Below are 14,272 nucleotides of genomic sequence, written 5' to 3' on the forward strand. Positions count from 1 at the left end.
TGGAGTGTGGAAAAGCAATTAAAACACTGAACGTGTTATTTTTGTATTTAAGGCAAAACATGAAAACAGGTAAATAATGAATAAGTGAGCCAAAGAGAGCAGAATATTAAACAACTATAATACATGCACATACTTATATAGCAACTAGAGCTTTGTACTAACTGGCTGTGTTTGTTAGATTAAAATGGAAAATACACAAAACCAACCTCCGAAGGGTCAAATATGAAATATCAGTCAGCAGGCTAAATGTCAGGAAATTCCAACCTTTATAGTTAATAAAGAACTGAACAAAAAGATGTTCTGTAAAACAAGAAGGCTTAGTGATATTAAAATCTTTTACACATTGTGTATCTTTTACACAAACGAATTCCAGAAGGGATGTTTCAGGACTCGGTTGGCCTGAAGTGCCAAGCTTTAGTTCGGTACTTACAAAGTTGTTTCTGCTCAGCATCAACACTTTTCTACCTGTCAAGCAACCATGCTTGTTTTGGAATAAAATGTCTTAGAAATATAATGTAAAGCATAATTAGTAACTTAATCTGTCATTTCTTTCAGAACCAGGCATATGCTTGGAACTGCAAAGCTATAAACTGACTACATAACTGACTGTTAGTAAATTTTAATTATCTCTCTTTATTGAATTTTTAGCAGCTAAGAACAACTTCATAGCTAAAGAGGAGCAAATCAGCTTCAAAGACTGTGCTGAAGCTTTCAAGTCTGGACTCACAACAAGTGGGATCTACACCTTAACATTTCCTAACACTGCACAGGAAAAGAAGGTAGGATGCCTATAAATACATGGTATGTGTCGAAAAGTTATTTGATCTAGTAAACATGCTAGTTTAAGGGTTCGTTAATAGCTACTTTAGCATTTTTTCATGTAGGCAGTCATTGATGTGGATGCGAGTATCTGAAAGGAAGATGAAAGCACTTAAGGTTATCAAATCTCCAACTCCAATACAATTGCCCTACACGCTGAATGGCACAGATAACGACAGCCTAAAACACATGAAAGCCCTCAAATAAAATAGTCCTTTTCTTGGAAGATATTCCTGTCCCATGATCAGGACAAACCAATGTATATCACCTATTAGTATTTTACAGACATGATGACCACTGACTATACTTTAACAGCTAGTTTATTGTTGGACGTTAGAAGAACGCAGCATTCCATGAGATATCACACTGAACTAGAACTTCCTCTGCAGCTTCTCAAGCTGAAGATCACAACAACCTCAAAAAAAGAAAGTCAAAACTAGCATTTAAGGCAGCCAGGTGGGCCAACATTCTCCCGTTTCCTCTAAGTTCTTCACATGTTCAGTGCCCTTCACGTAGTAAAAAGAGTTAATATCAGACTTCAGAAAAAAGGGACATGGAAGAGTTTTCAGGGGCATGTAGTCATGTAAGCAATCTATTAGTACTGAACCCATGTGTGAGATTCAGTTTAGATCAGCACAAATAATAAAAGGTGATTAAGAAATCCCCTTGAAATGACTGCCTTAAATAAAAGGTAAGATAAGTGGTAGTTCATAAATGGGTGTAGTTCAATATCTTTGAAAGCCCAGAAAAAGGAAAAACAGCACAAAGTGTAAAAAAAGTGAAGAAACATTTGGAAAAGCAAATGGTAAAACTGTAGTAGTAAATAACTGGTTAAAAAGATTTCATCTAGCCCAAGCCAGACGTTGTGATCTTTACCCTTAGAAGTTCTCAACTAAAGGAAATAAGCCATTCGTTTGGGTAAGATCCACAAAACACAAAAACTACAATTTCTGCAGATAACATCTAGTGAAATAATGGTATCTGCAAGTTGGTGTCTCTAGAAAATAGACTGCTTTTCCTTTGGAATAACCTCATCTATATTTGACGCATTTGTTTCACAAGAAAATTAGTTATGTAAGATGAAATAGAGTGTAGTATTATGCATGAAGCAAAAGGGTATTTAGATATCATAGATGTCTACAATGACGACTCTAAGTGCAAATTACTGCATCTCTATAGGAAAAGATTGCAGTGGTCTTTCCTAGACATCTCAGTACAAGGTACATTCCTTGAATCTCCTAATACGACTTGCCTCAAGAGTTCACCTTTGGTTCTAATTTTATTCTCAAGTACAAAGAGCATCAGTATTTTCTAAAAGCAGACACAAGTGCATGCCATATTGCAGAATGGTAATTTCTGAGTGTCTGAAACGCTGTGTTTGCAAAGTCAAACTTTTAGTCAGTTTATATGATCTGAGAACTTAAAGCAACTCAGATTTCTACCAAACTGAAACTTAAAATACTGTATTCTTGAAACAGTTTCCTAGACTGTAAAGCATTGAATGGTTTACCTTTGAACATGAAGGCCAGAAACAGAAAAAAAAAAAAAAAAAAAAAACCCCACAAAAAAAAACCCTGCAACATTTTCACAGCAGTGATTCACTAGGCTGAAAAAACAGGTTCAACACAGTAATTTAATTAAATTTAATTAAGTGTTAAAAGAATTTTAATCTTATTCTGCCTACTTCCAATAAAATAAAAATGACAAAAAAGCTTGACTTTTTTGAAAAAAAAAACCTAAAAAGTTCTAATCTGATAGAGACTTTTTGTTTGCTTTACTATAAATAGAAATTCATAAGAGGAGTTGTCAAAGGGAAGAGAAGGTTTAGGGATAATCAACATGCTATACCATTTTCAACTGTTTATAGCCACACTAACTAGGAAACAAAATGACCTTTTTCATTTGCCAAAAGTGCTGCACTGCTGTTTATGTTTTCATCCTTTCCTCTTGTAACACCTTCTGACCTCTCAACAAGCTTATAAACAACTTCTGTGTAAGCTGTGTAACTGATCTCACTCTACTAATTTGTCTCCCATCATAATATAAAACTAAAGTATTGCATATGAGCTGAGAGGAAGACAATTATTTCATTCCGTTAATACTTTCAAACTTTCCTGTTCTGCATCAGGACAAAAGCTAAGTCCTTTTAAAAACACAGGAAAAACAGCAAGAGACTGCTGACATAAGGAAAAACAGCAGAAGCAAACCCATGAAAAGTCAATGGCTTCATGTTTACAGCAGTAACTTGAACCACTCAACCTCCTGATTATAGTTAGAACAGTTGAGCCTGGATGACTCCATTACGTTAGGCTTAACCACCACCACAACCATTACCAAATAGTGTACCAAATCTTTAAAACAGTGTCAGAGTTGTTCTCCCTTCCCACCACCACTGAGCAGGGCTTTCATTGCAGAACTCATACATTTCAAATAAGCCATTTTCTTTAAACAAAACTTCATTGCAGAAAATGATATAGGCAAGCCTGAATTTATCAGCAAACATATTTTCGCATAATTTTTTCTAATAAGTGATCACATAGATCACTAGATTAGTTATCTCCAGAAGGAGCCCATTCCATGGGAGTTAGAACTAAAACACACATACGACATGAGCACTAAAACGGGTGTGTGTGCAGCTTCTTTAATACGACAGTAGGTGGTGGTTTGATAAGGGTTTTTTTTTCTGAGTTTTGGAAGTCTGGTCACCTCACTTTTCAGCTGGTAACTTGGTATTAGGATAAATTACACAATAAACCAGACATGCAGCTATTTTTTTCCACTACAATGAAAATAAGGCTGCAATTTTTATCTAGTCATATCTCTAGGAAATAAAGCAGGATACAAAATCATTGAGCATCATGACTAAAAAGCAATTTAAGAGCAACACAACTCCAAAACACTCTGAAAACAGCCAGAAGGGATGCAAAGTGATGCAAAGTGAAACATCCACAGCTGCAGTGGTATGAAAACTGTATTGGTTATTCATCCTGATAACCCAGGTGGTCTCACCATTCAGAGACTGGATCTGAAAACACTTATATCTTTGGAGTAAGGACTACTTTTAGTTATATGCATCTTACAGTATTTAAAAAAAATATAGCACTGATCCTCAGCTGAAGGTGAAAAACAGTTGTCTTTAGCTCTCTCAGAATCATAGACTGGCTGGGGTCAAAAAAGACCTCAAAGATCCTCTAGTTATAACCTGTGTGTTGCAAGTAGGGTTGCTAACCACTAAATCAGTCACTAGATCAGGTTGTACAGGGCTGCATCCAACCTGGCTTGAATATGTCCAGGGATGGGGCAACCATAGCCTCTCAGGGCAGCCTGTTCCAGCACCTCACCACTCTTTCAGGGAAAAAGTTTCCCAACATCTAGTTTAAATCACACCTCTTTTATTCAAAATCGTTCCCCCTTTGTCCTATCACTGTCTACCTGTGTAGAAATTTGATTTATCTCCTGCTTACAAGCTCTCTTTAAGTACTGGAAGGCTGATATCAGGTCTCCCCTGAGCCTTGTCAAGGCTGAACAAGCCTAACTGCCCCAGCTTCTCTTCATAGGAAGGTTACTACGGTCCTCTGATCATTTCTGTGATCTGCTTTTGGACATGTTCCAAAAGCTCCAATCTTTCTTGAGCTGGGGGCCCCCACCTTCATGCAGTACTCCAGATGGGGCCTCACAATGGCAGAGCAGAGGGGGACAGTCATCTGTCTCACCCTGCTGACCACCTCTCTTTTGATGCACCTCGGAATGCAGTTTGCCTTCTGGGCTTCAAGCCCACACTACTGATTCACGTTAAGTTTTTCATCTCCCACACTCCTAAGGTCCTAAGACCTTCTGGCAGAGCTGCTCTAAAATAGTTTTTCCCCTAGTCTGTACAATTATCTAGGAGTGCCCCAACTCAAGTGCAACACCTTGCAGTTGGTCTTGTTAAACCTCATTAGATTATCATGTGCCCAATTTTCAGTGTGTCCAGATCCTTCTGGATGACATCCCTCCCTTCTGTTGTGCCAACTGTACTGCTCAGCTTGGTGTCATCAGCAAGCTTGCTGAGAGTACTCTCACTCTCACTTTCTGTGGAACTGATAAAGTTGTGGAAGAGCACTGGTCCCAAGATGGACACCTGGGGATAGCACCCATCACTGGCCTTCACGCGGACACAGAGCCATTAACAACAACTCTCTGGCTGAGAGCATTCAGCCAATTTTGTATTCACCTTAAAATCCATCTTTCTCCAATTTAGTGATAAGGATGCGGTGTGGGCTCATGTCAAAGGCCTTGCAGAAGTCCAGATAGGTTACATCATTACCTTTTTTCTACTTATGCTGTCAATTCATCACAGAAGGACAACTTTCACAGTGCTTCAACTGCTAGAACTGCAAGTACCGAAGCAGTACACAGGATAAATCATGTTTGTCCCCTGCCAATTGGTTGTAATTTGAGATGCTAATCTCTTTATTCATTTTGGCAACTGTTTGAAGACTCCTGCTGCCTGTCTAATCTTGATATCTATTTTTACTAGTTCTATGAAATGTTACATTTCTTCCTTTAGAATATAAAACCTAGGGTAGAAGGAAAGGTCAGAAGAACTGTATTTTAAAAATGACAGTTAGAGAAAGCCTCCAATGTGTATCATTTTACTGAAAAATGATTTTTTTTTTTAGTACAAATAAATACTTCCTCTCCCTAAATCTCTCACATAGAGAGATCATTAAGAATCTATTCCACCTACTGGCTAAAACAGCATTTTATTGTTTTTATTTTAAACTAAGCAAATCTTTTCCTTAATCTTTATTGTACCAAATAGGCTATCTCCATCCTTAAAAATACTTATGAATATATAAAATTATAGAATACCAGCCAAGCCTGTAAGCAAAATGTTTCATATTATTTTACTTACAGATGGTAAAAATAATATCAACTTTTTAGCTATTGCAAGGGGGCAAGTGTACAACTGTAAAGTACAACAGCAGGAAACCACGCACTGAAATCTCAAACAACAGTAATCATCTTTCACCAATTTACCTTTCACAACATCTATTACGACTCTAAACAGCATCAATGTAAACTGTTAAATTCCCTTTTCCTATGCCATATTTTCCACCCAATAAAGAAAAGAATTTCCATTTTGAACATCTAACTGGCATCTTTTGGAAGCACTTACTGACAAATTTTTTTGTGTGTGGAAGAAATATACGATAATGTTTACATACAATTTATGCCATCGTTGTTGATAAGAAGAGTCCACTCCTCTCAAATTTTCTATATTGTATTGCAGTTCCTACTAAAATTGCTTTCAACTTTTAGAAAAAAATGTTCACTACCACCACTACCACAGTGTTTATCCCAAAGAGTACGTAGTGCTATAGAAGTCAATCATCTTGCCATCCACATACAAAATATTCACTTCAGAGCCAGTACCCGATTTAAGACATCCAGTTTGAGAATATTGCAGTTTTTTTAGAACTAAAATATTTTGTTATTTTAAGGCATTATATCTTTAAAGTAATAATTGCAGATTAATTGAAATTTAGATAACATGCTCAAAGAAATTTTTCAAAGGCAATTTTTATTTTTACTATGTTCAATTTCTATGTTATTACCAAACCATTACCAGTCATTAAATACAGACATTAGTAAAAAAGTTCATATATAAGAAATTACATGCAGCGGTACAAATTAAGTTTGCTGCTTTCAGTCAAATTTAATTAACATGACATACTTTAACTGCTAATTCTTGATCCAGCTCACTTTCTTCCCTTTTTTACCTTCATGAGAATTTGCACAATTCTCTGATGTTGAACAAAGGCTACATATAACCTTAAAAAACAGTACCTGCTTTGGATTTCCTATATGTTACAACTTGATGAAAAACTAAAATGCTTAATATTAGTGGCTCTGAGGCTTACTTTCCCTTCAAAAACATTTCTGGCACACCTATCAGTTCAAAGAACTAAAATCATAGAATGGTTTGAGTTGGAAGGGACCTTTTAAGATCATTTAGTTCCAATCTCCTGCTATATGCAGGGACACCTCCAACTAAACCAGGTTGCTCAGAGCCCCATTCAGCCTGCCCTTGAATGCTTACAGGGAGGGGGTATGCACAGTCTGTTCCAGAGTCTCACTGCTAGCGCTAATAAGAACACCTCTAGTGGAGGAGGATGAGAAAGACATATATAGCTTCAGCGCAAATCGGTCATGATTTTAGGGCATGTAGAGGTACACTGTGACAATGATTTTGTTTAGAAAGAATACCACCAAAAGGTCATTTTGGATATCACAAACGATTTGTATGAAAATTATGAAAACCAACACTTTCAGGTTAATACACATTACACGCTTTAAAACTTGCCAGCATGGAGAACTGCATAAAGCATATACTCTCTGTTATCATTTTCACTTGAGTGCAGGAACTTACACTGTTACGTAATTACTTTGGTAGGCCTACTGTGACATGGAAAGCAATGGAGGAGGTTGGACAGTTCTTCAGAGACGTGAAGATGGCAGTGTGGATTTTCACCGGACATGGAAAGAGTACAAGATAGTAAGCAATGTTTTTGGAGGCATTAATATTGGATATTATAATCTGAAATTTGCTGATAAAGTAATACAAATAGCATCCTTAGAACATAAGCAGGTTTTGAAAACTGTCTTTATCCTTAGATGTTCATTTTTAAAGTGTCAGAGTAGTAAGTCTGCTTTGACAAACTATTTATACAAGTGTGATGTTTGTTTTTAAAGAGAAACTTCATTTTCCTTTCATCAACTCTTCTCTGATACGTCTATATTTTTAAGTTACTTATGTTGTTTCATCTGGCAACTTGCCCCAAGTCTATTAAGTAACTCTGATACATTATTTCAGATAAAGATCTTTAACCTTCACAGATCCAGTAAAATTATGAGTTAGCCGACTGAAGTTAAAAACTGATCAAGGGATCTCTTCAAACTCAAAGGAAGAAAGTAACCCTGTTTCATGTGTTGAATTACAGGGGTTTGGTGATCCTGCTGGGGAGTACTGGCTAGGAAATGAGTTTGTTTCTCAACTAACTAATCAGAAGCGCTATGTTCTTAAAATAATCCTGAAAGACTGGGAAGGAAATGAAGCGTATACTTTGTATGACCAATTCTACCTAGCAAGTGAAGAACAAAAATACAGGTAAGCAGAAAAATTTGAACTGAATATAAAAAAATGAACTGGTGATTATTTTAAACTGTGTACATGAGTTACATGCTTGTTCTATTTTAACCTGTTCCATACAACATTAAAAAGAATATTTTATTTCAAGGGAAACAATGTATGCGTACTAGCACACACTGGGCATGAAGATCCATCCAAGTATATTCTTAACAGAGAATAATAACAGCTATCTACAGTGATTAATGCATTTACGTATGCACATGATAACACTTAAAGCTCAGCAGTAGATAGGGTGGGGGGGATGGGCTGGTTTTCCCTGATAGGTTTTTTCTTTTTTTAAAACACAGCATAGGATAGTTTTTCAAAGAGAACTTTTAGATAAATTTAACTTCTAGATTTGCTTTTCCTCTCATCTGAACAGAATTTTGCTTCATGCAGCTAGTTAACTCCTATATTTAAAGAAATATATCCTAAATACTATTCCTGAATTACATTGTCTTTAAATGGTATGGCTTAGACTATTAGTTAGATATCTCTTTGACAGAATAAAATTAAACAATTCCTGAGTTTTTAAAGAGAATCTGAAGCCAACTCTACTCTGTAGAATTAATGTCTATCATTGTTATTTGCATAAAAAATAAATCAAAAAGGGAAACAATTTGCCAGATTAATGTTGCAGATGGCTTTAAGAATGCAAGAGAATATAAAATCATGATTCCAAGGGATAAATAGATTTCTGGAAGGTGGTTGAGTAAAACAGACAAAAACTTGAAGGAGATTTTCTACTTCAGTCATTTGGTAATAGCAGCTTTCTGAGCACAGTAATGTTACCTTATTGTTCCACAATCCACTGTCCTGATTCTCTAAAAATAATGCTCCTACATATGAAAATAAAGTTAATGCTGAATGTCCAGCCTCATTCCCTATAAAACTATCATTTTAAAAAGCAATTTTTATTGCACATTTTTTTAATGCTCCTATTTCGCTTCAAAATGTAAAGCTTCACATTTTTTTTCCTGTTTGGTTAGAAATGAAACATAAAATAGTATCAGTCACAATTGAAATATATGGGCAGTTCATATTTCATTCTGCAGGCTCTATGTCAAAGCAGTACATACAGTATGATTAGACGCAGGAGAAATACAGTGTACAGAATAACTGATAATTTCCTACTGCGTGGCCCAGGAAATGTTTCTTCATAAGAATCTTGCAGATTCACAAAGCTGGATAGAGAAAAATAGCTATGTTAGCTACATTTTTCCGAGATCTCTTAACATCTAGTTGATGTAAACAAAGTCAATCTGACACCCAAAAGAACTGAAGCTGTTACTTCAACTCAAGTCTTCTATGCAAAGCAATCTAAAACTATCGGAATTTCCATCACTCTGAATGTAAGGTCTTAATGCCTTAGCAGTACACAGCTGTCTCATCTCCAAAGCAAATGTTTTTTTCATCTGGGAACAGTTAGAATCAACAGCAGAGACTTTTTTTTTTAAGTAACGCATTAAAATACTTACAAAGACAACTTTTGTGAAATAGGTCATTGCCCTTGTCCAGTTACATTACTAAAAAACAATCACTGAAAACTAAGATGATTGTCAGTAAACAGATTCTTTGTTTTAAAATGCAACCAAACATGGAATGTATCATCGATGCAGCGGTTTAAAGAACAGATTAACATGAATTAAAAAAAAAAGGAAGAAAGCGTTTAAAGGCAACTTTCATTACATTAAAATATTAAAACAACTGAATGCTGGAAGATCATGAGTTGGTTCATAAAATTAAAATTTCATAGAACCATAGAAGAATTGAATTCTGAACAAACTTGTTTTGAGGCCAACTACTTGATATCAGACTAGGTTGCTCAAGGCTTTATTGATATGGGCCTTCATAACCTTATAGACTGCTCCATTGCTCACCTGTCCTCAGGGTGAAAACATCTAGTCCGAATCCCTCATTTCAATTTACATCAATTGACTATAATCTCCTGTTTTTCTAAGCCATATTTTTAAAACCACTGAGATGAATAAATCTTTGCCCGCATTAGGCTTCAAATGATATTTGCAATTCAGGTCTGGGTTCATGCTTTCTGCTCAGAACATTTAGCAATACTTTTGAAACTGGCTTACCGGGATCAGTGTTTGAATATAAAGCTTTAAACTTGCCTTTAGGAAAAACAGGATATTTAACTTCGACATTTTAGAGAAAAATTGTAATGAGCACATCTTTGGAAATTCATTTGTTCCTAATGTTTTCACAAAAAGAATATAAAACGGGTTAAAACAATCTGTTAAACTACCAAAACCAGTATCTATCATAAGCAGAGAATGACATACAAAATCAAGGCCTATTTGGGGAGAAGCTGGTTCTCATACATATGGTAGAATAACTGTGAGAAGGGTAAGCTTTTTGATGCAGAAATGCAATCAGCAAAGAATTAATATGGGGGCAGAGGGTTCAAGTCCACTCAGTTCAACACACCCACAACTGCATAACATGGTCAGAGCTGTGTAACTGCCTCCTATGTTCAGCATCCCAATCTCTCTACCCCTGTGAGAGATCAGGGTGCATAAGCAGATACAAGTAGTAGATACAAGCAGATACAGACAAGATACAATTAGATATGAGCAGATATGAGCTTAACTTGCCAGGTAAGTGAAACTATTAACCTGCTGTAGGGAACCTGCTTTGTCAGGGGGGTTGGACTCAATGATCTCTGGAGGTCCCTTCCAACCCCTACAATTCTGGGATTCTGTGAAATACTTGTGAAGATCCAACCTAGTGAAACCTATGGAAGTTGTGAAAATAAAGGATAATTTGGGAAGTGGAAAGTGAAACATTTAGAAGATCCTAAAGCATCAGTACTAGTTTGTATTTGAAAGTCAAGGAGATGTTCCTATCTCTCGTAGCTGCAAAGTTGTAATGCTAGATTGCCATATTGTGTTAAAAGCAAAATAGAAACAAAAGAAGTTTTTGTTAAGCTCTCAAACTTGATTAAAAGATGCAAACAATGCACTTAAAATATTAAGAAACATTAAGAAATAATATACAAAACAATTTATAATCTATCTGCTCTTGTTTACTTCTAATATGACGTGAACAAAATGTTCATTTCTACAAATGGAGGCTGTTCATCAAGGTATTATGATGACCATTTCTATTCATGAAAAAATGCTGTGATACCATTCATAACAGTGAATGCTCAACTTTAATGTAATATTTGTCTTTCTCTTCCTCACTTCTACAGGATCCACCTTAAAGGGCTTACTGGGACAGCAGGCAAAATAAGTAGTATAAGCCAACCAGGAAATGATTTTAGCACAAAGGATGCAGACAATGACAAATGTATTTGCAAATGTTCACAAATGCTAACAGGAGGTAGGAATGTTTTTTTGTTTCTCAGTCTTCCTATTTTTATTGGCACTGGAATTGTCTATGAGATAAATAGTGATAATTTCAACTTAGTAAATTCTGATTATTGAAGAAGTCCAGAACTGATGGAAACACTAGTGTGGTGACTCCAAATGAAATATTCTGACAAATATTTGACAGTGGTTAAAGTAAAATGGAAAGTTAAAATCTGGGGAGAAAAAAGTAAGCAGCCTCTCAAGCTAGAGTACAAGAAAGACTGATTGTGAAACTAAGAAGACCAGCAGCATATTCTTCTTCCAAGGAATGATAACAGAGTCCCAAACATCAAAACACCTAAAGCACTTCAAAATTTGTTTTAGAGATAGTCTCTGAAATGGCTCTTGATTGTCTAGGCACAAATCTAACTATTCTCTAGCTATTCAAAGGAGCAGAAAACTCCCAGACTTGATGAATACACAGAATGTGCTGCAGAAGGGTACAAGTATCTAATTATGTATTTCAATACAATTATGAAATGTCAATACATGCATTAAAGGTAAAACACGTGAGAGGCATCTACGCTTCTGTAGTGATTGTTCATAAGCTATTGGAGTTTTCAATGAAGTTTTTACCTTAAGCTACACAAGTCACTCTATAATTTGTCAATCTGGCCTTCCACATTCTGTAGTGCAAACAACTGCTTTTGTAAGTTTGACTTCTCTTCCTGTTATCTCTTAAGAAATGCTTTGTTTCCCTATAGCACAAAAAGACTTTCAGTTGATCCAAAAAGATAATTGGACTGCTGCCCTGTAAAACAGAACACGCACATTATCGCCTTCATAACAGAAGTATAAAAATATTATCTTATTAATAAAAATAAATTTTCCCTATGACCAACTAACAGGTCAGGACCATAAAGATGCAAAATAAGTTTGGGCTGCTTTTTCCTCCTTACCAAGTTTCAACACAGTTGTTTTGAACTGATCTGCACATAGAACTAAAACAAATAACTGAATCAATCCTCTAAAAACAATTAAGAAAGGAATTAACATCTGTGAAGGACAAGAATTTACAAAAGGGCAGATGAAAAGCAAAGAAAATGCAATATCATTACAGTTTGAGTAAAGTTCTACCCTCCAATTGTCAATAAAAGCTGACATCAGTAAGGTAGATTGAATACCTTCCCTTTTCAACTTTAAACTCCTAGGAATTACATTAAGCTTTAAGAATATGTAATTAATACCTTTCCATACTGGGCTGGGGGTAAATCTTTTATATTAACACTTCAAAATCGTGAGAACGAAATGCTGGATTTGGATTTGTTTCTCATGTTGGGACAATAAAGTGTTAAAAGCTTCATGTATGCTATTTTAAAAACTATCTGTGCTGACATTTTCATTTGCTGGTATTTATCTTTGTGTTCTGGTCTTGCAGGGTGGTGGTTTGATGCATGTGGTCCTTCTAACCTCAATGGAATGTATTATCCACTACGACAGAACAACAACAAGTTCAATGGTATTAAGTGGTACTACTGGAAAGGCTCAGGATACTCTCTCAAAGCCACGACTATGATGATTCGACCAGCAGATTTCTAAATGCTTTTGCATTCTTATGTGAATTTTGTATTGTATAGTCTTCAAAGACTTTACTTGCCAAGCATATAAACACATCTGCAACTCTCATTTTCAAGCCCAGAAAACATGCACTAGCATTCTGAAGAGATCAGCTCATTCCAATCCTTGAATTGCAATAGTCTTGATCAGTTAAAGCGCATATTATTCAACTAGACACAAAGCCTAAGGCACCAAACTGATATAACAGTGATTTGGCCAAATGACTGTATAAAAAGAATATCCAAGAAACTGTCAGACAACTGAAGGACTGTGGTTTACTGATCATTTATATTATGTATGTGTTAGTGAATAACTGGAACTGTGAAAAATATCTAAAATAGTTTTAGAAATACGCATTTTGCCTCGTCACTGAACTTCAAACATTACTCTAATATAAAACTTACCTAGATCTAGAACTATTTATCTCTCTGAGTATGTTTGCTGTTTATGTACATAAAAATATATCGTTCTGTAATTAGCTTAATATAGTACTTAATACATTCTCTCCCCCATAGCCTCTTAACCTCTTACACTTGTTCAGGGATTTTTTCCAATAGTTTGTATTACTTTATTTAACAGAGGACTTTGCATTTATTCTTGGAAAATGCCATGTACAAAATCACTATTTTTTTCCAGTTTTATTGATCACTATCTTTAATTTAGAAAAATCCCTGCAAGTTATAATATAGTATGAGTTTCTTTACATTGTTCTGATGGTTGCACTTTTTTATTTCCTTGTCAAGTATCCACAAAATAACTGACCAGTATTTTATAAAGGGAGACAATAACAGTAACACCAGATGCCTGATTGCCTATCACAATCAGTTATCACATGGTACCATGGTCCATCTAAACATTTTGTAAAAACAATCTAAAAACTATGTGGATGTTCTTTGATGCAATTCAATTTATGCTTGTGTCTTAAGAAACAAATTAGTACATTTGAAAAAACAGGAAAAAAATATGAAGGTTACCTAAGAACATAATGTTGGTTTGCTTTTTTTTTCCCCCTCCTCAAAATTCTCCATGAAGAAGTAGGCCCTCTGTGTATGACACAATGTGAATAAATTCATCTACTGGGTAACATTTACTTTTTTTTTTTTTTATTTATTACATTTCATACTGGAAGTCGTTAAAACTGCTATCAGAGTACTCTACCACTTGCAACACCACCTTTGTTCTTCACCAAAAATGTATATCTCCACTACTAAGGAGTATCACAGATAAAAAATACTCCCAATATTACCTCATGAACTGATTCTAAATAAATTTAATAAATGTAAATGAACAATCGTTCATTTACATTTTCATTTTAGTACAGGTTGGGGGATGACCTGCTGGAGGGGAGCTCTGC

At 35.4% G+C, this 14,272-nt stretch overlaps 2 protein-coding genes across 4 annotated transcripts in view; one reads left to right on the forward strand and one right to left on the reverse strand.

Annotated features, from left to right (window-relative positions):
- ANGPT2 (angiopoietin 2) overlaps positions 1–12,900 on the forward strand; it is a gene marked incomplete at both ends in the record, with an annotated part of 41,581 nt that extends 28,681 nt beyond the window's left edge. For all 3 annotated transcript variants that reach the window (XM_079550861.1, XM_079550862.1, XM_079550863.1), the window contains 5 exons: positions 649–779; positions 7,259–7,360; positions 7,806–7,972; positions 11,202–11,332; positions 12,740–12,900. In XM_079550861.1, the coding sequence (XP_079406987.1) occupies positions 649–779; positions 7,259–7,360; positions 7,806–7,972; positions 11,202–11,332; positions 12,740–12,900 (692 nt within the window). The remainder of the gene's footprint in view (positions 1–648; positions 780–7,258; positions 7,361–7,805; positions 7,973–11,201; positions 11,333–12,739) is intronic.
- Positions 1–14,272, reverse strand: part of MCPH1 (microcephalin 1) — a gene marked incomplete at its 3' end in the record, with an annotated part of 118,819 nt that overhangs the window by 63,183 nt on the left and 41,364 nt on the right. The gene's annotated exons all lie outside the window — the stretch shown is intronic.

The sequence above is a fragment of the Tetrao urogallus genome (genome assembly GCF_951394365.1).
Source record: "Tetrao urogallus genome assembly, chromosome: 2".
Taxonomy (NCBI): Eukaryota; Metazoa; Chordata; class Aves; order Galliformes; family Phasianidae; genus Tetrao; species Tetrao urogallus.